The 26,597-nt window shown below is 45.5% G+C and overlaps 1 protein-coding gene across 4 annotated transcripts; it reads left to right on the top strand.

Annotated features, from left to right (window-relative positions):
• The first annotated feature begins 495 nt into the window (after positions 1-495).
• On the top strand, positions 496-25,313 carry LOC123993093 (CLK4-associating serine/arginine rich protein). 4 transcript variants are annotated; one of them, XM_046294876.1, is made up of 21 exons: positions 496-617; positions 12,016-12,155; positions 12,374-12,471; positions 12,642-12,743; positions 12,940-13,019; positions 13,122-13,206; positions 13,310-13,449; positions 13,810-13,906; positions 14,100-14,178; positions 14,294-14,367; positions 14,676-14,717; positions 15,304-15,498; positions 17,469-17,675; positions 17,817-18,005; positions 21,127-21,166; positions 22,837-22,897; positions 23,001-23,059; positions 23,228-23,274; positions 23,435-23,520; positions 23,921-23,945; positions 24,601-25,313. In XM_046294876.1, exons 2-21 carry the CDS (start codon positions 12,057-12,059, stop codon positions 24,641-24,643), a joined length of 1,848 nt encoding a protein of 615 aa, XP_046150832.1. In that variant the 5' UTR covers positions 496-617; positions 12,016-12,056; the 3' UTR covers positions 24,644-25,313. The 4 variants fall into 4 exon arrangements, 3 of the variants coding, with proteins under 3 accessions (XP_046150832.1, XP_046150831.1, XP_046150830.1); XM_046294875.1 differs by having other exon boundaries at positions 17,376-17,675; XM_046294874.1 differs by having other exon boundaries at positions 17,373-17,675.
• Positions 25,314-26,597: the final 1,284 nt, after the last annotated feature.

Raw genomic sequence — 26,597 nt, 5'->3', positions numbered from 1 at the left:
CAGGAAAGGAACGTAAATCCCAGAGGATAGATGTTGTGATGTTAGATTACCTGTTAGATACTGCTGCAAAGTCGGATCTAGAAGCATAAGCATTTCGCCACACTCGGAATAACATCTGCTAACCATGTGTATGTGATCAATAAAATTTGATTTGATTTTGATGGCAGCTGAGGAGAAGTACTTGGGTGTGTGAGATTTTACTGCAGGAAAATTGGTAAAGATGTTTTGAACAATAGTGTCCCATCCTCCCAGGCTGCTGGCCTGGAGTAGGATCAGACAGGGCCAAAGTGTGGAATAGTGTTGCGGTTTAAATGGGTGCAGGGTTAGCTGGTAGGGCAATTTTTTCACAAAGTGTAATGAATTTATACTACAGAAAAGCAGGCTGATGCACAGCCAACACAGTAGATGGCGGCATGCACCTATAACATCTGTTTGCGGACCGCCATAATACCAAAGAAGAAGAAAAATAAACAACACACAATTTTGACAACATCCCGCAAACTCAGAGTGGACTTCCGGTCTGAAGGAGGTGTGACGGGATGATATCGGCTGCCATCGCTCAGCCGAACAATTTGGAGAAACAATTTCAAGTGTGTGTTGGAGGTCTACAAAAACAGGTATCCTAATATGTGACAAATATATCAACTCAATTCATGATGGCATGTACTGTATTTATACACAATCTTTCGAGTGCATTATTCCCAACCACACATGGAGGCCATCATTGCTAGTTAGCTTAATGACTAATTAGCTAAGGAAGAGCTAAGCGGCTAGCTAGCTCACGTTATTGGGACAGCAGTCATTGCGCTTAGTAGCTAGCAAATTCAAGAAGCTAAAACGCATTTTCTGCAGACACTGTGTTTTAAGTCTGCAAAACAAATGTAGCCGTACTTCTCGCTCTACTAGGATAGCTAGGTTAACGTTAGCTAGCGTGCTACACTTGTCCGTTTAGTGATGAAAACGGTGTTCATGTTTTGGTTGTGCTACAGTGGGTTGTAGGGGCAGGTCTCAAATCAAAATAAATGTGTATTTGTCACATGTCACGTAAACAATAGGTGTAGACTAACAGTGAAATGCTTACTTACGGGAAAAATAGTAACACGAGGAAATGCACAATAAGTAACGATAACTTTGCTAAACGGGGTACAAGTACCGAGTCGATTTGCAAGGTTACGAGGTAATTGAGGTAGATATGCAAATATAGTTGGGGGTATAGTGACTAGGCAACATAATAGGTGATAAGCAGTAACAGCAGCGTATGTGATGAGTCAATGCCGAGAGTACGGGTAGCTGTTAGGTTAACTATTTTGGTAAGCTGTTCAGTGTCCTAATGATTCCAGACTTCGTGCATCGTTACTGCTTGCTGTGTAGTAGTAGAGATAAACGTCTGTCTTACTTGGGTAGCTGGAGTCATTGACCACTTTCAGGGCCTTCCTTTGACACCGCGTGGTATAGAGGTCCTGAATGGTAGGGAGCTCGGCCCCAGTGATGTACTGGGCCGTATATACTACCCTCTGTAGTGCCTTGCAGTCAGATGCCAAGCAGTTGCTGTACCAAGCAGGGATGCAGGCAGTCTAGATGCTCTCAATGGTGCAGCTGTAAAACTTTGAGGATCTCATGCCAGATCTTTTCAGCCTCCTGAGGGGGAACAGGCATTGTCGTGCCTTCTTTACTACTGTTGGTGTGTGTGGACCATGGGTCATACCATGTCATTTCAGCAAACCATGACACTCACCATCTCAAATTTTTCGGAAATGTTTTCTGTTGTTAGAAACATAAGATTAGTATTGCTGAAATTCTCATTGGTTGTAAATCTAATTTGATCTCTGAGAAATTAAGCTAATTGATTGCACCCAAATTGTTCCTTTTTAATTAATAGTATTCACACAATATTCAACAAATGTAGTACCCAACATCCGATTTAAGATCAAACTCCTTCCTACCATTGAGTAAGACACGAGGAATCCAATAAAATGGTCAAAAGCCACCCACGGACCCCACAACAATCCCACCCCAACAACCAGTATGCAGGATCAGCTCTCTATGTTTGACAAGTAGTATGGCGCTGCAGCTTGGAGTATTGCTTCTTAATCTTTTGTGATGTAGCCTATTTCCTGTGAATCTGGTGACGTTTTCCCTGTTTAGAGAAATTAGCCATTAAAGTCACTTGTATTATATAGCATAAATTAGTGTGAAAGTACCATGTTTTGCCCACTAGATGCCGCTGTTCCTTCTACAGTCCCCTGACAAAGCAATTCCGTTTGTAATTTTCTTAGCAACCTAATGCTTCAACCCAACTCTCCTTGAATAGACCAACAAATGGCAGCTCTCTGAGAGGGCTATCTGTTTGGTGCAATTCTCCTATGAGGACTTTTCCTACAAGCCCAGAACTTTAATTGAGAAATGGGCTAGTGACTAAAATGTTGTGACAACCTTAATAAAATAATACAATTATAAACCATTGAATTGCAGTCATATCTCTTTCGATTAAATTATTACTAATATGTGATAATTCCATTGAAACTAAATGGACGAAAGACTATCTTTTTACCCCATTTCTCCAAACGGGGTAAAAAAGCATCAACAGATTCACAGGGAATATATTACATAGTATGAAGAAGCAATACTTCAAGCAGCAGCTCCATGCTACATATTCAAGATGGCGCCGATAGAGATGGCAGCTTCGCTTCTAGTCCTTAGGAAACTGTGCAGTATTTTGTTTAATGTATTATTTCTTACATTTTTAGCCCAGAAAACCTTAAGTGTTATTACATACAACTGGGAAGAACTATTGGATATCAGCGAGACGTCAACTTACCAGCACAACCAGGAATTCGACTTTTCCAAAGTGGATCCTATGTCTGCACCTCCCAGGGCATTTGAACTGATTCCAGAGGCTGACTCAAAAAAACAACACTGCCAGAGGAAAGGGTGCCGGAGCAGTCTTCTAGTGAGGCTTCGGATGCGCGCACACAACCCACTGCTGCCGAGTATACTACTTGCTAATGTCTAGTCCCTAGTTAACAAAGTCAACGAAATCAGGGTAAGAGTTGCTTTCCAAAGAGATATCCGGGATTGTAACATATTCTGTTTCACGGAAGAATGGCTAGCTGGGGACATGCTGTCGGAGTCCATACAGCCAACGGGATTTTCAGTGCATCACGCCAACAGGAATAAATATCTCTCCGGTAAGAAGGGCGGGGATGTATGTTTCATGATAAACAACTCATGGTGTAATTGTAACAACATACAAGAACTCAAGTCCTTCTGTTCACCTGACCTAGAATTCTTCACAATCAAATGCCGACCGTATTATCTCCCAAGAGAACTCTTCTCGGTTATCGTCACAGCCGTGTATATCCCGCCGCAAGCGGATACCAAGACGGCCGTCGAGGAACTTCACTGGATTCTTTGCAAACTGGAAACCATATATCCTCAGGCTGCATTTAAAAAGCTAATTTGAGAACAAGTCTACCTAAATTATATCTGCATATCGATTGCTGTTCATGAGCAAGTAACACGCTCAAACATTGCAACTCTAACTTCCGAGATGCATACAAGGCCCTCCCCCGCCCTCCTTTTGGCAAATCTGACCATGACTCCATTTTGTTGCTCCCCTCCTATAGGCAGAAATTCAAACTGGAAGCGTCCGTGCTTAGGTCTATCCAATGCTGGTCTGACCAATCGGATGCCACGCTTCAAGATTGCTTCGATGGACTGGGATATGTTCCGGGTAGCCTCGGATAATAACATTGACGTATACGCTGTCTCAGTGAGTGAGTTTATAAGGAAGTGTATAGGATATGTTGTACCCACTGTGACTACTAAAACCTTCCCAAACCAGAAACCGTGGATTGATTGCAGCATTCGCGCACAACTGAAAGCACGTACCACCACATTTAATCATGGCAAGGCGACTGGAAATATGGCCGAATACAAACAGTGTAGTTTTCCCTCCGTAAGTCAATCAAACAAGCAAAGTGTCAGTATAGAGACAAAGTGGAGTCGCAATTCAGCGGCTCAAACATGAGATGTAATGTGGCAGGGTCTACAGACAATCACGGATTACAAAAAGAAATCCTGCCCCATCGCGGACAACGACGCCTTGCTTCCAGACAAATAAACAACTTCTTTGTGCGCTTTGATGACAATACAGTGCCACCGACTAGGCCCGCTACCAAAGACTGTGGGCTCTCCTTCTCCATGGCCGATGTGAGTAAAACATTTAAACGTGTTAACCCTCACAAGGCTGCTGGCCCAGACGGCATCCCTAGCTGCGTCCTCAAAGCATGCACAGATCAGCTGGCTGGTGTATTTACGGGAAACTTCAATCTCTCTCTATCCCAGTCTGCTGTCCCCACATGCTTCAAGATGGCCTCCATTGTTTCTGTTTCTTAGAAAGCTAAGGTAACTGAACTAAATGACTATCGCCCCGTAGCACTCACTTCTGTCATCATGAAGTGCCTTGGGAGGCTAGTTAAGAATCATATCACCTCCACCCTACCTGTCACCCTAGACCCACTTCAATTTGCTTACTACCCCAATAGGTCCACAGACGTTGCAATCGCCCTCACACTGCACACCGCCCTATCCCATCTGGACAAGAGGAATACCTATGTAAGAATGCTGTTCATTGACTTCAGCGCAGCATTCAACACCATAGTACCCTCCAAACTCATCATTAAGCTTGAGACCCTGGGTCTCAACCCTGCTCTGTGCAATTGGGTCCTGGACTTCCTGATGGGCCTCCCCAGGTAGTGACGGTAGGAAGCAACATCTCCACTTCACTGGTCCTCAACACTGGGGCCCCACAAGGGTGTGTGCTCAGCCCCCTCCTGTACTCCCTGTTCCCCCATGACTGCGTGGCCATGCACACCTCCAATTCAATCATCAAATTTGCAGACGACACAATAGTGGTAAGCTTGATTACCAACAACGATGAGACTGCCAATAGTGAGGAGGTGAGGGCACTCGGAGTGTGGTGTCAGGAAAACAACCTATCACTCAATGTCAGCAAAACAAGAGATGATCGTGGACTTCAGGAAACAGAAAAGGGAGCACACCCCTATCCACATTGACGGGATAGCAGTGGAGAAGGTGCGAAGTTTGAAGTTTCTTGGCATACACATTACAGACTAACTGAAATGGTCCACGCACTCAGTGTGGTGAAGGCGCAACAGCGCCCCTCTTCAACTCAGGAGGCTGAAAAAAGTGACCAGGCGGTGACAAACCCTCACCAACTTTTACATGTGCACGATTGAGAGCATCTTGTTGGGCTGTATCACCGCCTGGTACGGTAACTGCACCGCCCTCAACCGCAAGGCTCTCCAGTGGGTGGTGCTGTCTGCACAACGCATCACCAGGGGCATACTACTAGAGGTCGACCGATTAATCGGAATGGCCGAATCGGAAATCGGTATTATGGGCGCAGTATTTTTTTAAATTATTTTTTAATTTTTTTACTACATCTTTATTTAATCTTTATTTAACTAGGGAAGTCAGTTTTATTTTTATTTTCAAAGACGGCCTAGGAACAGTGGGTTAACTGCCTTGTTCAGGGGCAGAACGACAGATTTTAACCTTGTCAGCTCGGGGAATCCAATCTTGCAACCTTACAGTTAACTAGTCCAACGCAATAACGACCTGCCTTCTCTCGTTGCACTCCACGAGGAGGCTGCCTGTTAATTGTCGTTGTATTGCTGGTTCGAGCCCAGGGAGGAGCGAGGAGAGGGACAGAAGCTATACTGTTACACTGGCAACACTAAAGTGCCTATAAGAACATCCAATAGTCAAAGGTTAATGAAATACAAATGGTATAGAGAGAAATAGTCCTATAATTCCTATAATAACTACAACCTAAAACTTCTTACCTGGGAATATTGAAGACTCATGTTAAAAGGAACCACCAGCTTTCATATGTTCTCATGTTCTGCGCAAGGAACTGAAACGTTAGCTTTCTTACATGGCACATACACTGCTCAAAATAATAAAGGGAACACTAAAATAACACATCCTAGATGAATGAATGAAATATTTTTATTAAATACTTTTTTCTTTACATAGTTGAATGTGCTGACAACAAAATCACACAAATGATCAATGGAAATCAAATTTATCAACCCATGGATGTCTGGATTTGGAGTCAAACCACACTACAGGCTGATCCAACTTTGATGTAATGTCCTTAAAACAAGTCAAAATGAGGCTCAGTAGTGTGTGTGGCCTCCACGTGCCTGTATGACCTCCCTAAAACGCCTGGGCATGCTCCTGATGAGGTGGCGGATGGTCTCCTGAGGGATCATCTCTCAGACCTGGACTAAAGCATCCGCCTACTCCTGGACAGTCTGCGGTGCAACGTGGCGTTGGTGGATGGAGCGGGACATGATGTCCCAGATGTGCTCAATTGGAATCAGGTCGGATGAACGGGTGGGCCAGTCCATAGCATCAATGCCTTCCTCTTGCAGGAACTGCTGACACACTCCAGCCACATGAGGTCTAGCATTGTCTTGCATTAGGAGGAACCCAGGGCCAACCGCACCAGCATATGGTCTCACAAGGGGTCTGAGGATCTCATCTCGGTACCTAATGGCAGTCAAGCTACCTCTGGCGGGCACATGGAGGGCTGTGCGGCCCCTCAAAGAAATGCCACACCATGACTGACCCACTGCCAAACCGGTCATGCTGGAGGATGTTGCAGGCAGCAGAACGTTCTCCACGGCGTCTCCAGACTGTCACGTCTGTCACATGTACTCAGTGTGAACCTGCTTTCATCTGTGAAGAGCACAGGGTGCCAGTGGCAAATGTGCCAATCTTTGTGTTCTCTGGCAAATGCCGAACGTCCTTCACAGTGTTGGGCTGTAAGCATAACCCCCACCTGTGGACGTCGGACCCTCATCCCACCCTCATGGAGTCTGTTTCTGACCGTTTGAGCAGACACATGCACATTTGTGGCTTGCTGGAGGTCATTTTGCAGGGCTCTGGCAGTGCTCCTCCTTGCACAAAGGTGGAGGTAGTGGTCCTGCTGCCAGGTTGTTGCCCTCCTACGGTCTCCTCCACATCTCCTGATGTACTGGCCTGTCTCCTGGTAGCGCCTCCATGCTCTGGACACTACGCTGACAGACACAGCAAACCTTCTTGCCACATCTCGCATTGATGTGCCATCCTGGATGAGCTCCACTACCTGAGCCACTTGCGTGGGTTGTAGACTCAGTCTCATGCTACCACTAGAGTGAAAGCACCGCCAGCATTCAAAAGTGACCAAAACATCAGCCAGGAAGCATAGGAACTGAGAAGTGGTCTGTGGTTATCACCTGTAGAACCACTCCTTTATTGGGGGTGTCTTGCTAATTGCCTATAATTTCCACCTGTTACATTGTGTTTTTTAAGTGTTCCCTTTATTTTTTGAGCAGTTACCTGGAACATATTGCACTTTTACTTTCTTCTCCAACACTTTGTTTTTGCATTACTTAAACCAGCTTGAACATGTTTCAGTATTTACTTTAGGCTAAATTGATTTTATTGTTGTATTATATTAAATTAAAATAAGTGTTAATTCAGTATTGTTGTAATTGTCATTATTATAAATAAATAAAAAATCGGCCAATTTAATCGGTACCGCCTTTTATGGGCCCCCAATAATCGGTATCGGCTTTGAGAAATCATAATCGGTCGACCTCTACAAACTACCTCCCTTCCAGGACGCCTACAACACCCGATGTCACAGGAAGTTAAAAAAAAGATTATCAAGGACAATAACCACCCGAGCCACTACCTGTTCACCCTGCCAAGGTCAGTACAGGTGCATCAAAGCTGGGACAGAGAAGCTGACAAAATTGGAGAAAAAAATCCAGAAAATCACATTGTAGGATTTTTTATGAATTTATTTGCAAATTATGGTGGAAAATAAGTATTTGGTCAATAACAAAAGTTTATCTCAATACTTTGTTATATACCCTTTGTTGGCAATGACAGAGTTCAAACGTTTTCTGTAAGTCTTCACAAGGTTTTCACACACTGTTGCTGGTATTTTGGCCCATTCCTCCATGCAGATCAAATCAAATCAAATCAAATTTATTTATATAGCCCTTCGTACATCAGCTGATATCTCAAAGTGCTGTACAGAAACCCAGCCTAAAACCCCAAACAGCAAACAATGCAGGTGTAAAAGCACGGTGGCTAGGAAAAACTCCCTAGAAAGGCCAAAACCTAGGAAGAAACCTAGAGAGGAACCGGGCTATGTGGGGTGGCCAGTCCTCTTCTGGCTGTGCCGGGTAGAGATTATAACAGAACATGACCAAGATGTTCAAATGTTCATAAATGACCAGCATGGTCAAATAATAATAAGGCAGAACAGTTGAAACTGGAGCAGCAGCACAGTCAGATGGACTGGGGACAGCAAGGAGCCATCATGTCAGGTAGTCCTGGGGCACGGTCCTAGGGCTCAGGTCCTCCGAGAGAGAGAAAGAAAGAGAGAATTAGAGAGAGCATATGTGGGGTGGCCAGTCCTCTTCTGGCTGTGCCAGGTGGAGATTATAACAGAACGTGGCCAAGATGTTCAAATGTTCATAAATGACCAGCATGGTTGAATAATAGTAAGGCAGAACAGTTGAAACTGGAGCAGGAGCATGGCCAGGTGGACTGGGGACAGCAAGGAGTCCTCATGTCAGGTAGTCCTGGGACATGGTCCTAGGGCCCAGGCCAGTTGAAACTGGAGCAGCAGCATGGCCAGGTGGACTGGGGACAGCAAGGAGTCATCATGTCAGGTAGTCCTGGGGCATGGTTCTAGGGCTCAGGTCCTCCGAGAGAGAGAAAGAAAGAGAGAAGGAGAGAATTAGAGAACGCACACTTAGATTTACACAGGACACCGAATAGGACAGGAGAAGTACTCCAGATAAACAAACTGACCCTAGCCCCCCGACACATAAACTACTGCAGCATAAATACTGGAGGCTGAGACAGGAGGGGTCAGGAGACACTGTGGCCCCATCCGAGGACACCCCCGGACAGGGCCAAACAGGAAGGATATAACCCCACCCACTTTGCCAAAGCACAGCCCCCACACCACTAGAGGGAAATCTTCAACCACCAACTTACCATCCTGAGACAAGGCCGAGTATAGCCCACAAAGATCTCTAGAGCAGTGATGTTTTGGGGCTGTTGCTGGGCAACACGGACTTCCAACTCCCTCCAAAGATTTCCTATGGGGTTGAGATCTGGAGACTGGCTAGGCCACTCCAGGACCTTGAAATGCTTCTTACGAAGCCATTCCTTCGTTGCCCGGGCGGTGTGTTTGGGATCATTGTCATGCTGAAGGACCCAGCCACGTTTCATCTTCAATGCCCTTGCTGATGGAAGGAGGTTTTCACTCAAAATCTCACGATACATGGCCCCATTCATTCTTTCCTTTACACGGATCAGTCGTCCTGGTCCCTTTGCAGAAAAACAGCCCCAAAGCATGATGTTTCCACCCCCATGCTTCACAGTAGGTATGGTGTTCTTTGGATGCAACTCAGCATTCTTTGTCCTCCAAACACGACGAGTTGAGTTTTTAACAAAAAGTTATATTTTGGTTTCATCTGACCATATGACATTCTCCCAATCTTCTTCTGGATCATCCAAATGCTCTCTAGCAAACTTCAGACGGGCCTGGACATGTACTGGCTTAAGCAGGGGGACACGTCTGGCACTGCAGGATTTGAGTCCCTGGCGGCGTAGTGTGTTACTGATGGTAGGCTTTGTTACTTTGGTCCTAGCTCTCTGCAGGTCATTCACTAGGTCCCCCCATATGGTTCTGGGATTTTTGCTCACCGTTCTTGTGATCATTTTGACCCCACGGGGTAAGATCTTGCGTGGAGCCCCAGATCGAGGGAGATTATCAGTGGTCTTGTATGTCTTCCATTTCCTAATAATTGCTCCCACAGTTGATTTCTTCAAACCAAGCTGCTTACCTATTGCAGATTCCGACAGCCTGGTGCAGGTCTACAATTTTGTTGTCCTTTGACAGCTCTTTGGTCTTGGCCATAGTGGAGTTTGGAGTGTGACTGTTTGAGGTTGCGGACAGGTGTCTTTTATACTGATAACAAGTTCAAACAGGTGCCATTAATACAGGTAAGGAGTGGAGAGGAGCCTCTTAAAGAAGAAGTTACAGGTCTGTGAGAGCCAGAAATCTTGCTTGTTTGTAGGTGACCAAATACCTATTTTCAACCATATTTTGCAAATAAATTAATAAAAAATCCTACAATGTGATTTTCTGGATATATTTTTTTCAAATTTTGTCTGTCATAGTTGAAGTGTACCTATGATGAAAATTACAGGCCTCATCTTTTTAAGTGGGAGAACTTGCACAATTGGTGGCTGACTAAATACTTTTTTTGCCTCACTGTATACTATATCCTTCTATCTATTCTTTACTATCTATTGCATCTTAGCTGCTCTGTCACTGCTCATCCATATATTTTATACTTATATTCTTCTACTTACTTATATTCTCATCGTATTCCTTTACTAGATTGTGTCTATTAGGTTTTGTTGTGGAATTGTTAGATATTACCTATTAGATACTGCTGCACTGTCGGATCTAAAAGCATAAGCACTTCACTACACTCACAATAACATCTGCTAACCATGTGTATATGACCAATAAAATTTGACTTGTCAGACATAGAGAATTGATACTGTATACTGGTTGCTGGGGTGGGATTGGTGTGGGTGGTCTGTGGCTGGCTGTTGACAATTTATTCAATTCCTCATGTTTTACACATTGTTAGGAAGAATTATAGTCCAAATCAGATGTGGTGTACTATATTTATTGAAGATTATATGAATCCTATAAATTAAAAGATCCAATTTGAGTGTTATCAATTAACTTAATTTCGCAGATCAAAATATATTTCAACAAAATAATGTTTCAGGAATGCTAATCTTATGTTTCTAACTACAGAAACAATTTCAGAAAAATTGGAGCTGGTGGGTGTAAATCCTCTTTCTTTACCTTTTTTCAAGTGGAATGTTAAGTTCTTAGTGATGTGGACACCGAGGAGCTCTCGACCCACTCCACTACAGCCCTGTCGATGTGGATGGAGACTTGCTCGGTCCTCCATTTCCTGTAGTACACGATCAGCTCCTTTATGTTGAGGGAAAGGTTGTTGTCCTGGCACCACACTGCCAGGTCACTGACCTCCCTATAAGCTTATCGTCATCGGTGATCAAACTTAATGATTGTGTTGGAGTTGTGCACGGCCGTGCAGTCATGGGTTAACAGGGAGTACAGGAGGGGACCAAACACGCTAGCGGTTTGATGTCAACTTTGTGAACACTGGTCCCATGGTGGGGTTATGGTATAGGCAGGCATAAGCTACGGACAACGAACACAATTGTATTTTATCAATGTCAATTTGAATCCACAGAGATACCGTGACGAGATCCTGAGACCCATTGTCATGCCATTAATCTACCTCGTGTTTCAGCATGATAATGCACGGCCCCATGTCGCAAGGATCTGTACACAATTCCTGGAAGCTGAAAATGTCCCAGTTCTTCAATGGCCTGCCTACTCACCAGACATGTCACCCATTGAGCACGCTTGGATGCTCTGTATCGACAGTACGACAGCATGTTCCAGTTCCTGACAATATCCAACAACTTTGCACAGCCAATGAAGAGGAGTGGGACAACATTCCACAGGCCACAATCAACACCCTGATCAACTATGCGAAGGCGATGTGTCATGCTGCATGAGGAAAATGATGGTCACACCAGATACTGACTTGTTTTCTGATCCACGCCCCTACCTTTAACATTTTTTTAAAGGTATCTGTGACGAACAGATGCATATCAGTATTCCCAGTCATGTGAAATTCATAGATTAGGGCCTAATGAATTTATTTCAATGGACTGGTTTCCTTATATGAACTGTAACTCCGGTATTGTTAGTTAAGTCTCTTTATTGTTGGATGTTGCATTATTATATTTTAGTTCAGTGTAATATGGTATTGGTTCTGTCCTGTCTCCTCACAGCCACCGTGCCCCGCCGCGCCCCCACACCCAGCGGAGCCGTCATGTGGCAGGAGGCCCGCAAACATGAGCGCAAGCTGCGCGGCATGATGGTGGACTACAAACGCCGCGGCGAGCGCCGGCGAGAGTACTACGAGAAGATCGTAAGTCGCCCCAGCGCGCTGCTTTGCTTTTCTTGTGCATAGCCCGTTACACCAATCATCAAGATCTGCACAACTTCATATCATCTGGTGTTTTAGTGCTGGGCTGGAACGAAAGCCTTTTGCGCCCTGTAGCTCTCCAGGACCAGGGTTGGTGATTACTGAATGAAGATTCCCCATGCTCTGGTGTTCTGCCTTTCACCCTTTCCTCTCCTCTACAGAAAAAGGACCCGGCTCAGTTCCTTCAGGTTCACGGCCGGGCCTATAAGATCCATCTGGACTCGGCCGTGGCGCTCGCCGCAGAAAGCCCCATCAACATGTGAGAAGAGAAACATGCATACAACAACACATGACATGCATATGCACACGCGCCACCATGTCTTGCTTTTACGTACGCAAACGCATGACATAACACACAAACGTACTTTCTGCACACCGTCGCACCACCTGAGAACACTAATCGGTATGTTATGTTCTCTGTTGCTGCAGGATGCCCTGGCAGGGAGACGCCAACAACATGATTGACAGGTTTGACGTGAGGGCACACCTGGACTTCATACTCACCTACACCCCTCCGCTCCTCAGCACAGCGTAAGTGTGACTGAGCTCTCGCCTTCAAACTTCCTAGCTTATTACGCCACTAGTATGGCGTGTTCACTGATATGTATTATTACACACACAGGTTGATTTGTTGTGGTTTGATGAAATGTGATATGAAAGGTCAAATGTTTTTCGTGGGACCACTGTTTTTCGCTAAACATATTGAAGTGTTGCGTTTGGGTTGCAGCACCCCAGAACAGGAGTCGGAGGAGAGGAAGTGCAACTATGAGCGTTACAGGGGCCTAGTGCAGAACGACTTTGCCAGCAGTGAGTATCCGCCAGTGTTGGTAATGCCATGTCTCTTGTGCCTCCCTCCCAGTGGGTATGTTGTTTTTCTGTGTTCTCTAACCTCCCGCTGTCCCTCTGCAGTCTCTGAGGAGCAGTGTTTGTACCAGATCCAAATGGACGAGCTCTATGGTGGCCTGCAGAGGCCAAATGAGGATGAGAAGAAAAAGTTAGTCCTATCCCATCTTTTCACATTCTATATGGTTTCTAGAAGTATGCACTAATTTACAGATTGTTTGTGTTGATTATTAATAAGCCCCCCTTTTGTTTAGGCTTGCTAAAGAGAAGGCTACCATTGGCTACACGTACGAGGACAGCACTGTTACGGAGCCTGGGGAGGAGGAAGAGAAAGGGGAGGAGGATGACTCTGAGAACAGCGAATCGGAGGAGGACGAGGGCATCCCAGACATTGGTGAGTCCCAATACCTTCTCACTCAAGCAAGTATGAGTTGTCGGGTTGGATGGACATGGGGCTTATTCGACTTTGCAGCCTGCTGCCGACGGACTGATCTACAAATGGCCTTGCATCAAAAAATGTAATAAATTATTATTTGTAGTTCAGTCACAATTTACCCATAATGCAGCATGTTGACTGCAATGATGAATAAGCCCGTGTTTGCCAGGTCGCAGTTGTAAATGAGAACTTGTTCTCAACTAGCTTACCTGGTTAAATAAAGGTCAAATAAAATTTTAAAAGCCCAGTAAATGGTAATGTATGTGGAATGTGATTATGTATTATTTTCTCATACCACTGTCGTGTGCGTGTTTTCAGACGTGGAGGTGGACGTTGACGAGCTCAACACGGAGCAGGAGTTGGATCTGAACAAGATGGCCAACCCATATGGAATGGCAGAGGGAGATTTTGTCAGGTCAGTCTGCCTGCTTCCATTGTGTTTTGCAAAAAATTGTATGTGTTGACATTGCATTATCGCTGGAGTCAATGGAAATGGCTATGTTTCTATTAAATGACCAGTTGCTTTCACTGCGTCTTTTTAGCGAAGGTTAAAACGGTCAAATTCTTGCTGTTAAACACACTATGTTAACTGGCCGACTGTTTGACAGGATGCTGAGGAAAGACAAGGATGAGGTGGAGGCCATTAAACACGCCAAGGCTCTGGAGGCAGAGAAGGCCATGTACTCGGTAAGAAAGAATCCGTGTGTGTGTGTCCGGTGTGTTGCTGTCGTGTCAATGATTGTTGGTAGGCCTATGCTTTCCCCTGATCATGTCACTGAGGGTGTTTGTGTGTGACCCTCAGGGCCGTCGCTCTCGCAGACAGAGGAGGGAGTTCAGAGAGAAGAGACTGAAGGGCAGACAGATCAGCCCACCCAGGTAAACAGCAGTTGATACCAGGGTTTGGGGTCCAGCGTCGTCTGGGTTAGGGCCGGGGTAGGCCGTCATTGTAAATAAGAATTTGTTCTTAAATGACTTGCGTAGTTAAATAAAAAATATGAAAATTGGTTTGCTTTGTGAATTTACTAGAATGAAATGGAATTGAACCCCAACCCTGATTTTAGAAAAAATAACAATGTATACCATACGAGGTAACTCACCTCATCCACTACCAATCTGTAGCACACACATGGTGCGAGACACACTATCACACCTCTTTAAACCCTTTCTCTGTTTATGATCTCCAGCTATGCCAGGAGAGACAGCCCAACCTACGATCCCTACAAACGGTGAGTGGGAGGCCAACCGTTTTACTTTCTAAGTTTTTCACTTTTTAAACGTCCATCTAATACTATATTTTGACAAGGAGAGTAATGGCACAGTCATCCTTTTGATCAGTGCTAACAACTCATGATGAACTGCTTGTTCGTGAGGCTGAGGTCAACTTCTCATCAGTAGAGATGGCACTGATGATTCTCCCCTCTGGCAGCGTGACAGGTAGCTTAGCGGTTAGAGCTAGTTCGAATACCTGAGCCGACTAGGTAGAAATCTGCCCTTGATGCGAAGTGCATCATACTACGAAACTTTCTGTATTTTTAAAAGTTCTATATGTTAACTTGATTGCTGTCACACCAGTGGACTAATTAAACAAATACCAAAATATCGTTTTTGAGTGGAATTTTCCTTTACCCCTAATTGCTCCAGGGTCGCTGCCAATAATGGCTGATCCCTGGCCTTGACCCCAATCTCTGAAGGTGTCTCAGGGTGTTTCCATTTTACACCACACACTTGTACAGTTTACATGATTGTACATGTGTGAAGCAGGACAAATATAAGCACCACTATTTGATTTGACCTCCTTCCTCTCCCCCTCAGGCCCCAGTCGGAGTCCAGTTCGGAGTCACGGTCCCGCTCCCGTTCCCCAGGCCCAGAGAAGATCACATTCATCACCAGCTTTGGAGGCAGTGACGAGGAGGCTGCCGCGGCAACCCAAGCTCCACCCCCTGTCCACTCCGGCCACACTCCCGCCAACTTGCTGCAACACCCCGCAGGTCATAGCAGGGGCTCCCGGTCGGTAGCTTTCCCCTTCTGCTTTCCATTGGTTGTTTACTCCTGTCAGTCATGTTGCTGTTCAGTGACTACAGCTGTAGAGATTTGGGCTAAAGAGATTTGGTAGGTGAAGTGGAGCTCAGATTTAGGTTAGTTTGTTTGACTTGAATAGCTTACAATTCAAGTAGTGTGACATTTTAGAGATGCGTGTTAGTTTGTGCGTCCCAAACAGCAAATTCTGCATGTTATTCTGTGTTATGGTAAATCAATGAGATCACATACAGTACCAGTCAAAGGTTTAGACACACCTAATCATTACATATTTTTTTTCTCTTCTACGTTGCAGAATGATAGTGAAGACATCAAAACTGAAATGACATGCATTGAATCATGTAGTAACCAAAAAAGTGTTTAATAAATCAAAATATATTTTCTATTCTTCATGCCATATTATGGCAAGAACAGCTCAAATAAGCAAAGAGAAATGACAGTCCATCCTTACTTTAAGTCATGAAGGTAAGTCAATGCGGAACATTTCAAGAACTTTGAAAGTTTCTCCAGGTGCAGTCGCAAAAACCATCAAGCGTTATGATGAAACTGGCTCTCGTGAGGACCGCCACAGGAAAGGAAGTCCCAGGGTAACCTCTGTTGCAGAGGATAAGTTCATTAGAGGTACCAGCCTCAGAAATTGCAGACCAAATAAATGCTTCAAAGCATTCAAGTAACAGACATGTCAACATCAACTGTTCAGAGGAGACTGCGTGAGTCAGGCTTCCATGGTCGAATTTCTGCGAAGAAACCACTACTAAAGGACACCAATAAGAAGACACTTGCTTGGTCCAAGAAACACGAGCAATGAACATTAGACCGGTGGAAATGTGTCCTTTTGGTCTGATGAGTCTAAATTTGAGGTTTCTGGTTTTAACCGCGGTGTCTTTGTGAGATGCAGAGTAGGTAAACGGATGATCTCCACATGTGTGGTTCCCACCGTGAAGCATGGAGGAGGTGTGATGGTGCTTTGCTGGTGATACTGTCTGTGATATATTTAGAATTCAAGCCACACATAACCAGGATGGCTACCACAGCATTCTGCAGTGATACGCCATCCCATCTAGTTTGTGCTTGGTGGGACTATCATTTGTATTTCAACAGGACAATAACCCAACACACCTCCAGGCTCTGTAAGGGCTATTTGACCAAGAAGGAAAGTGATGGAGTGCTGCATCAGATGACCTGGCCTCCACAATCACCTGACCTCAACCCATATGTGGGAAGTCCAAGACTTTTGGAAAAGCATTCCTCATGTAGCTGGTTGAGATTGTCAAGAGTGGACAACGCGGTCATCAAGGCAAAGGGTGGCTACTTTGAAGAGTCTCAAATATAAAATATATTTTAATTTGTTTAATTTTAACACTTAACCAAAAACATTTTTTTTTTTACCACATGATTCCATGTGTTCATAATGTTGATGTCTTCACTATTATTCTACAATGTAGAAAATAGTACAACTAAAGAAAAAGCCTTTAACTGGTACTTTAACTGGTACCAGTCCAACCTTTAACTGGTACTGTAGCTCTTAACATTTAAAGCTGCCCTATACACCTTAGTACCACTCTCTTAAAGGCACCATGAGGTAAGGTAACATGTATATGGCATGTACGCCATCTGTCTGTTCGGTATGGTTCACAAAGTAGCAGAAAGTCCTGAGCTCTACCTGTGTGTGGTTACATGATGATGATGATATGCCCAAAAACAATGTACGGTACTGTAGTATTACTAGCAGCCTAACAAGAAATGAAGTAGATCAAAACAGAAATACAAACTGAGTCAAAGCAGACAGGATTAGAGCAGCCCGTGGGTCATCGCTAAACACATCTGTGTGTCTCTCTGTTCAGCAGACGCCGCTCTTCCTCCAGCCCTTCCTCCTCTTCCTCCCACTCTTCCACTCATCGCTCCTCCTCTCGTTCCTCCTCTCACTCACGCCGCGACAGACGCCACGGAGGAGGGAGGGATGGACGACATTCCCGGTCGAGGCGGCGCTCCGACTCACGGTCCCGGGGCAGAGGAGCCAACGGAGGAGGGGGGTCACGGAGGAGATACGACCGGACACAGTCACGCTCAAATGACCGGGACAGGGAGCGAGAACGGGACAGAGACAGGGACGTGGGTCGTCGCTTCGCAGCACGCAGACGCACACGGTAAGGCAGCTCAAGACAACCATAAGACTTTTCTAAACTCAGTAAATCATGAGTTTAAATCATCATCTTTTTTTGTACACTAAAATAAACTGGTGGGCTGTTCGATGTTATGCTGATCACATCCTACTGTTCTCCTTCCAGGTCCAGCTCTAACTCTCGGCAGGGGGACCGTGCCAGGCCCGGGGGGGGTAGGCGGACTTCAGGAGGGCATCGGAGGGGGGTCAGCAGCAGCCCTAGCCCCTCCCAGTCCCCCCAGCCCAGCTGCTCCCCCTCCCCCTCACACAGAGGAGGCCCGCCCTCTGCCACTGCTCTCTGTGACAAGCTGAGAAAGTGAGTCCACTGACACCTGTACGCTCTCAGACATTCACGCATCAACACACTAGAGGTCTTTCACGGGTTCAAAAAGTTGAACCCATTCCAAAATAGACCTGCGGCTTTCCCACCCGGACCCGATATGCAGAAATACAATTTCAAATAGAAATACCCGTTCCGAACAGACCCGAGACCAACTAGACCCATTCCATATAGACCTGGTCGGATCCGAGTGAGGGAAGCAGCAGAAAAGTACATATTTAAGCTACTTTATTAGCCGAAGCTGATAATGCAAGAGAGGGGTGCCGCTCTAGAAGGGGTCAATGAACAGCATTCTCATATAGGTGTTCCTTTTGTCCAGGTGGGAAAGGGCAGTGTGGAGTGCGATTGAGACTGCTTCATCTGTGGATCTGTTGGGGCGGTATGTGAATTGGACTGGGTCTAGGGTACCCGGGAGGTTGATGTGAGCCATGACACGCCTTTCAATGCACTTCATGGCCAATGCCTTGAGTGCTACAGGGTGGTAATCATTTAGGCAGGTTACCATTACTTCCTTGGGCACAGGGACTATGATGGTCTGCTTGAAACATGTAGGTATTACAGACTCAGTCAGGGAGAGGTTGAAAATGTCAGTGAAGACACTTGCCAGTTGGTCCGCGCATGTTTTGACTACACGTCCTGATCCGTCTGGCCCCGCCGGCTTTGTGAATGTTGACCTGTTTAAAGGTTTTGTTCACATCGGCTACCGAGAGTGTTGTCACAGTCATCCAGAACAGCTGGTACTCTCGTGCATGCTTCAGTGTTGCTTTCCTCGTAGGGAGCGTAAAAGGAATTTAGCTTGTCTGGTAGCCTTGCGTCACTGGGCAGCTCGCGTATGGGTTTCCCTTTAGTCCATAAGTTTTCAAGCCCTGCCACATCCAACGAGTGTCGGAGCTGGTGTAGTAGGATTCAATCTTAATCCTGTATTGACTCTTTGCTTGTTTGATGGTTCGTCTGAAGGCATAGCGGGATTTCTTACAGGAATCCGGATTAATGCCCCGCTCCTTGAAAGTGGCAGCTCTAGCTTTTAGCTCGATGCGGATGTTGCCTGTAATCCATTGCTTCTGGTTGGGATATGTACGTACGGTCACTTTGGGGACGACATCGTCGATGCACTTATTGATGAAGCCGATGACTGAGGTGGTTTATTCCTCAATGCCATTGGATGAATCCCCAGAACATATTCCAGTCTGTGCTAGCACAACAGTGCTGTGGCATCCGTGTCCTCTGACCACTTCCGTATTGAGCGAGTCACTGGTACTTCCTGCTTTAGTTTTTGCTTTGTGTGCGTCTGTGTGTGGAGTAAAGGTGGTACAGAGTTTTATTTTTATTTTTTAAATTCTCCTCTGGTTGCACATGTGACATGCTAGTAAAAATGAGGTAAAACTGATTTGTTTGCCTGCATTAAAGTCTCCGGCCACTAGGAGCGCCGCTTCTGGATGAGCATTTTCTTGTTTGCGTGTGGCCTTATACAGTTCATTGAGTGCGGTCTTAGTGCCAGCATCGGTCTGTGGTGGTAAATAGACGGCTACGAATAATATAGATGAGAACTCTCTTGGTAGATAGTGTGGTCTACAGTTTATCACAAGGTACTCTGCCATAGCTAGATTATTCATCATTCAATATGATTACAAATCAAATGTTATTTGTCACATGCTTTGTAAACAACAGGTGTAGACTAACAGTGCAATGCTTCCTTTACGTCGTACCTGTCTTGACTGCATCAAACAGGGATACGCTAGTTAAGCTAGCTAGCTTCCTAGACTAATTGAGGCCGAGTGCGCTTTCTCGTCCTGCACAGTTACAAATAGCAGCAACTCCATTCAGATTAAGTAGCAGCCTACCTGTTGGCTCTTGGTCGTTGTAGCCGACCCGTCTCCTTTAACTTTTAATTCCATCGTTTTAATTCCATCTTTCATTGATTAGATATCGCCTCACTTTTGCCCCACACGGAGGCTATATGACTGTAGCCTATTGCCGCTTTGATGTCTTATGATTGGCCAACGACAAGCCGTATGTGCCACTCTCGTGAAAAGGAACATAAATTCTACACCTTCTCTCTCTACTGCAGCAGTTGCGTTCAGATCTGTACGGGTCCTGCCAGACAAGTCCGTTAAAATTACACGTACCTGATACCAGTGACAATCAGATCCGACCCAGACCCGTGATATTTAGTATTCTGGATCCGGACCCGCTCAGGTCCCGGATTGGGTCTCTGGTAATCGGGTACTGGTAGATCCGTGAAGACCTCTAAAACACACACACACAGACTCACAAATATGTACATGCACACACAGACTCACAAATATGTACATGCACACACAGACTCACAAATATGTACATGCACACACAGACTCACAAATATGTACATGCACACACAGACTCACAAATATGTACATGCACACACAGACTCACAAATATGTACATGCACACACAGACTCACAAATATGTACATGCACACACAGACTCACAAATATGTACATGCACACACAGACTCACAAATATGTACATGCACACACAGACTCACAAATATGTACATGCACACACAGACTCACAAATATGTACATGCACACACAGACTCACAAATATGTACATGCACACACAGACTCACAAATATGTACATGCACACACAGACTCACAAATATGTACATGCACACACAGACTCACAAATATGTACATGCACACACAGACTCACAAATATGTACATGCACACACAGACTCACAAATATGTACATGCACACACAGACTCACAAATATGTACATGCACACACACACAGACTCACAAATATGTACATGCACACACAGACTCACAAATATGTACATGCACACACAGACTCACAAATATGTACATGCACACACAGACTCACAAATATGTACATGCACACACAGACTCACAAATATGTACATGCACACACAGACTCACAAATATGTACATGCACACACAGCAAATGGGTAGCTAATATTTTCCCTAGTCTGTCCTACAGTAGGATCTTGATGAGAAATGGTGACATTTTCAGCCCTACTTTTCTCCCTCTCTCTTTTTTTCCCCCTTTCTCTCTCTGTCTCTCCCTCTCCTCTCTCTTTCTTTCTCTCCCTCCAGGCCTGATACTCCGGGTGGTAAAGAGACAGGAGCTGCCAAAGTCAGTAAGAATTTGATCTAGCTGGGTTTGTTGCTAAAGTCTACGCCTCCCTCACCCCTGACAGGCTGAGCTGGTTGTCCATCAGGCTGGGGACCCCCCCCCCCCTTGAATGCCACTGTGCACACAGAGAATGGAAATCATATGAAATGTCTTGACTGCCTCTCTCTGTGGAGCTTCCATTGTAACTGGTGAACTTACCTCCCCCTGAATGCAGTGTAGAGTTAAACCCTTCTCTACTCAGTTTAGAGTGTGGTTGCAGGGTTAGCCTACCTCGAAAGGGCAGAACCTACATCGCAGAGTGGAGTATGACAGAGACTTTATCTGACACTTCTTTCCCCTCCTTATCCCTGAATGGACTTGTGTTCCTAGCACCCTTTCTGTCACTTATGTATCTGTCTGTTTTATGGATGTTGCTGTATTCTGCGGCTCTTACTGCGCTATGGAGGGTGTTGCGGTCAGACAAGAGAAAGAGAGAGCGAGAGAGAGAGAGAGAGTGTGTTATGTGTGTGTGAGCAGAGGTGTGCCCCCCCCCTAAATCGCAATGAGACGTTTCACTCTACAGGTCGACAACCCGTTGTAAAGCTAGTGCCCTAAGACTGAGGGAAAGCACTGATATGTCATTGTCAGAGGCTCTTAAATGGCTTCTTTTCCTTGTCTCCTTTCCTTGTCTCCTCTCTTCCATCACCACTGATCTGAAAGGACTGGGTAAGTCAAAGCAAAGTAGTAGTAAAGGAAGCCATATAAGAGTAAAGGGGGGAGAGAGTAGTCTAGAGTCTGGGTGCGTTCCAATAGTCTCAAGTGGCTTCCTCTCCTCGTCTCCATTCTTTCATCTGTGCTGACGGTAAAAGAACTAGATAAGTGAAGGCAACGTACTGGTAGGCATACTCTATATTTATTTCAAATCGCCTATGTTTCAGATCAGCCTAAGTGAAGGCGACTCAGGAGAGGAGGTCATTTAAGGCTGTTAAGCACACCCCTGCTATGTAGTGAGGTCGGAGCTCTCAGGTGCACGCAGCTGACGTGGACAGCAGAGCGGTGGGGGGGGCTGGGCTTGTCTGAGCAGGCAGGAGATATACACCACCACGCCTCTCCACCCAGGGCTTAACAGCACACACTGGAATACATCCGGGTTGCTGAATCGAAAGCGAGCGTTAGAGGGCAGGGTAAATTAATTCTGTAGGCATTTTGGCCTGTAATGTGTGCTTGTCTATCCACGAGCTGAATTCCTACCTGGCCAGGGAGTGTAAGCAGGGAATGTGCAGGGGAGGGGAGGGCTGCTGGCGCTACTTGTGGCCAACATTTGCCAGACTGTTCTGTTCCCCCCCCCAACTCTCTTACCCTTAGCTGTCCTCGCAACATTGACATGTTATATACATGGAAATGCATAAGGCATGTAATACTTAAGAGTCCAGTTCCATGTAATGTGATCCTGTCCTGCTACTGGGTACAACAGCTGCGGGTCACGGAGTTCGGGCCTCCTCGCCGCACGTAGCCGGATCTACCAGTCCAGCAGAAAACAGGACAGGAGATGACAAACGGCTCACGTTATTTACGACTCTATACACCCACCTGACCAACCGTGTCCCCTTAATTTCACACACACACACACACACACACCCTGCGCTCCTGCCCTGCGAGTGTGTGTGCTGATGCGCGCCTGTCTCTTACAGCCCAAGATGACCCCGCAGGAGAAGCTGAAGATACGCATGCAGAAGGCCCTCAACAGGCAGTGTGAGTAGATAAGACTGGACTCTGTTTGGTCAGTTACAACTCCTTGATGCTGTGTTTGTATGTACGTATTCATCCTTCCCCTGCTCTTCTGTTTCTCCCTCAGCCAAGGCGGATAAGAAAGCAGCCCAGGCGAAAGTCACTCAGCAGGAAAATAAGCGAGCGGTGCGTGTGGAATTGTGTTTGTGAACTGCCAGCCAGCCCCCCCCCCCCCCCCCCAATTATAGCATGATGTGTGAAGTTTCTTGAAACAGACAGTTTACCCCTAAGACAGTCCTTTGATATATATATGTTGTCGTCTGCCATTGGCCCTCATGGCTGTTGACTTTACAGGAGCGCGAGGGAGAGCTCAGAGCCATGGCACGCAAGATCCGCATGAAGTAAGAGTGTGTGTGTGTGTGTGTGTGTGTGTGTGTGTGTGTGTGTGTGTGTGTGTGTGTGTGTGTGTGTGTGTGTGTGTGTGTGTGTGTGTGTGTGTGTGTGATATGCTGCATTGTGGTGCCGTATGACTCTGGTTAAACGGTGGTGTGTGTGTTCCAGGGAGCGTGAGCGTCGGGAGAAAGAGCGGGACGAGTGGGAGAGACAGTACGGACGACAAAGCCACTCGCCCTCCCCATCTAAATATGGTGAGTTCAGTGAGTCACCCCTTACTGTTATATCATTGTTAAATCCATGACGGGAAGTGTTCAATTGCACACTTTGGGGGAAAAGGGTGTCGAATCGGGACGCAGCCCATAAGCCTGTGATAGTGGCTCAGTACTAGTAGTCAAGTCAAATCAAATTTGATTTGTCACATGCGCCGAATACAACAGGCCAACAGTAGACCTTACTGTGAAATGCTCACTTACGAGCCATTTCCCAACAGCGCAGCGTTAAAAGGTAAGAAAATACGCCCCAAAATGTTTTTTTCACTATGGCACAGTGGCTCAGTACTAATTGTGACAGTGTTGTTATTGAACTTTCTGGCGGGCTGTTGTGTTGGGGGTCATTCCTTCACCGATGTCTGTCCTCTTGTCTGTCCCTCAGGTCGCGACCACAGCTCATCCAGAAGGTATGTGAAAAACCACAAGAGTCTCTCCTCTTGAGGAAGGATGTTGCCTCTCACGCACATTTATCTCAGTAGCACATCGTACTGTCCCTCTGCGTTCTGTCACAACTCTTTCTCGCCCTGCGATGGGGAAGTGTAAGATCACTGAAGTCCATATACAGTTTAGTGTGATTTAACACAATGTTGAGCAGATGAATATATTTTCCCTTTCTGTAACGCTCATGATCTCCAGTGTTCTATCTGTGACTCACAGGACAGACATACTCTCTTTGTTCCTTTCTCTCTCTCTCCCTTTCACACACTCCTATTCAAATGTGTTCTCTCTCCCTCACACGCACCCACATTCAAACTCCCAATCAAAAACATGCATACTCTCACAGAAGGCTGTCAGTGCTAATGTTAGGCCCCCTCGTCCCTAGTCCTCCCTGGGGAGTGTGTGGCCTGCCAGGCTGGCTGTGGTATTGGGGAGTGGGGACAAACTGAACCCGGAGTCTCAGTACATCAGAAACAGATGAGGCTTAACACTGTCAGTCTCAATACTCTACAGCAGTGCTGCACTTAGACCATGTGTGCTCGACAGAAATATGAAAATTTTGGTTAAATTTTTAAAAAGCACTGTGTCACCTGAGACTCACTCACTCTTTTCTCGGGTTTCCAGGAGGTCCCGTTCCCGGTCGAGGAGTCCATATTACCGATACTAAACATACCGTTGGGACTCACCAACCCCCACACCCCTCCTCACCCTCTCCTCTGCCTACTCTTCCAGTGAAGAGATGAGAGGAGTGGGGGACAATGTCCTGAATGGAAGAGTGGTAGACAGAGATGAGAGAGGTGGAGATGGAGGAACTGAATTGGAGGCCGGAGGTTGCTATGAGTGACGGATTTTGTACGTTATTGCTGACAGCTTGTCACATCTGGACACATTTCAGTATCTCAGTAATTCTACATACATATTCTCTCCTTTATGATGGCCTTAAGTTGCTTTTTCTCTTCTATCTCTGAGCGCTCTTTCCCCCGTCCCTTCCATCTCTCTCTGAGAAGGGGGTGTTGGCATCACTGTCTTATCACAGGAATGTAAAAGAATCGGATTGAAATTTGACCTTCATCTGTGTACATAATTTTCTTTGATTTCAAATGAGTGAACATTAATGAAATCCCGAGGGGATGTAATAGCCCCCGTGTGTGAGTATGAAAAATAATTTGTATGCCATGCCCCCCCCCAACTGCTCACCCTGTGAATTGAGACATGATTGTACTCTTCCGAGGTAACAGATGAAGTCTTTTTTTGTTTGTTTTAGTCAAACTATGATAAGATGTCAAACTGGGAAGTCCAAATAAAACGCACAGAAGTATCTGATGTACTAGTAGGTCTATTGGTTTGGTGTGTCTTTGCTTGGAACGTTATCTCTCATACATGCATTATAAAGGTGCCCACGGCATAACTTCACTATTGAGGCTTTGTTGAGACAAGAAGCAAAGTGTCTTGTCCAACACTTGCTTAAAGTTGTTTGGGCTTGGTTATATTAAAGTCAGTGACCAAGCCAGTAGTTTGGTTATTGTATGTAAGATCCAGTACTGTTTAAGCATTCACAATTATACAGTGTGTATAATGCATTTTTTAAACTGTTGTGCTTTAGCCTACTGGTAAGATCAATTCACTAAGTGATGAGTGTGAATGCTTAACATCTTATGTCGGCATTTTATAAGTATTACCCTACTTCTAAGGTGAAGTCCTTTAAACATTCCGTTTGAAAGCTCTAATTGAAGCCACCAGGTGGAGCCAAATAGCTAGTTTCGTCAACCTACGTTTAACACATTTTGTCCGCATGTGTTACATTGTCAAACGTGCTGGTTACGTTGTTGTAGCTATTCATTTACAATGTTTAACACAATACTTCTTAGCTATATTTTCTCCTAACCTGTCTCATTTTCCAAACAAGATCAACTAAGTAGCCTAGGCTCTAGCCTGTCTTTGTAAAAGTTTACGGTCAGGCCTATGGGTTTTCCCCGCCACTGGATTTTATTTCGCGTCTGGTGAGTAACGAAAGGAGAAACTAACAGACCGTTTACTTTGGTTTCGAAACTAACCGGACAGCAAAACACCTGTCTTCAGCTGCCTTGATAAAGCCACTTCCGCCTCACCCACATCCTCAGCAAGTAGCTATAACCAGTAGGCTGCATAGAGGCTAGGGGTGCAAGGAGGAAGTGGCTGTGCAGCTGTAAAATCCTATTGTTGCCTCCCCACCATCCCATGTATTCTGCAAAGCGCATTTCCATATCCTCGCATAAAGTAGTTCCTGAAATAAAACAGGCCACTAATATTGATTGCTTATAGAAGCCAAACCAGCCTAGACTATGATGACACCACTGCAGGAGGACTTTTTGTGTGTGTGTGTGTGTATTATGTTTTTGGTGTTTACTATCCTTGTGGGGAACAGAAGTCCTCACCAGGATAGTAAAACAATGAACATTAGGACAAGTGGATGCATTTTATCTGGTCCCCCACAAGTGTATTTTAGGGATAGGAGTTATGTTTAGGAGTTAGGGAAATGTGATTTTTTTTTGAATGGCAATCAATTGTTTGGTCCCTAAAAGCATTGTAAAACAAACTGTCTGTGACATTGTATAGAGGGCGGGTTCGGGTCGGTGTAGTAT

This window comes from Oncorhynchus gorbuscha, linkage group LG13 (genome assembly GCF_021184085.1).
Source record: "Oncorhynchus gorbuscha isolate QuinsamMale2020 ecotype Even-year linkage group LG13, OgorEven_v1.0, whole genome shotgun sequence".
NCBI classification, from domain to species: domain Eukaryota; kingdom Metazoa; phylum Chordata; class Actinopteri; order Salmoniformes; family Salmonidae; genus Oncorhynchus; species Oncorhynchus gorbuscha.
Note: the sequence above shows the minus strand (reverse complement) of the source record. Positions and strands in the feature narration are given on the sequence as shown.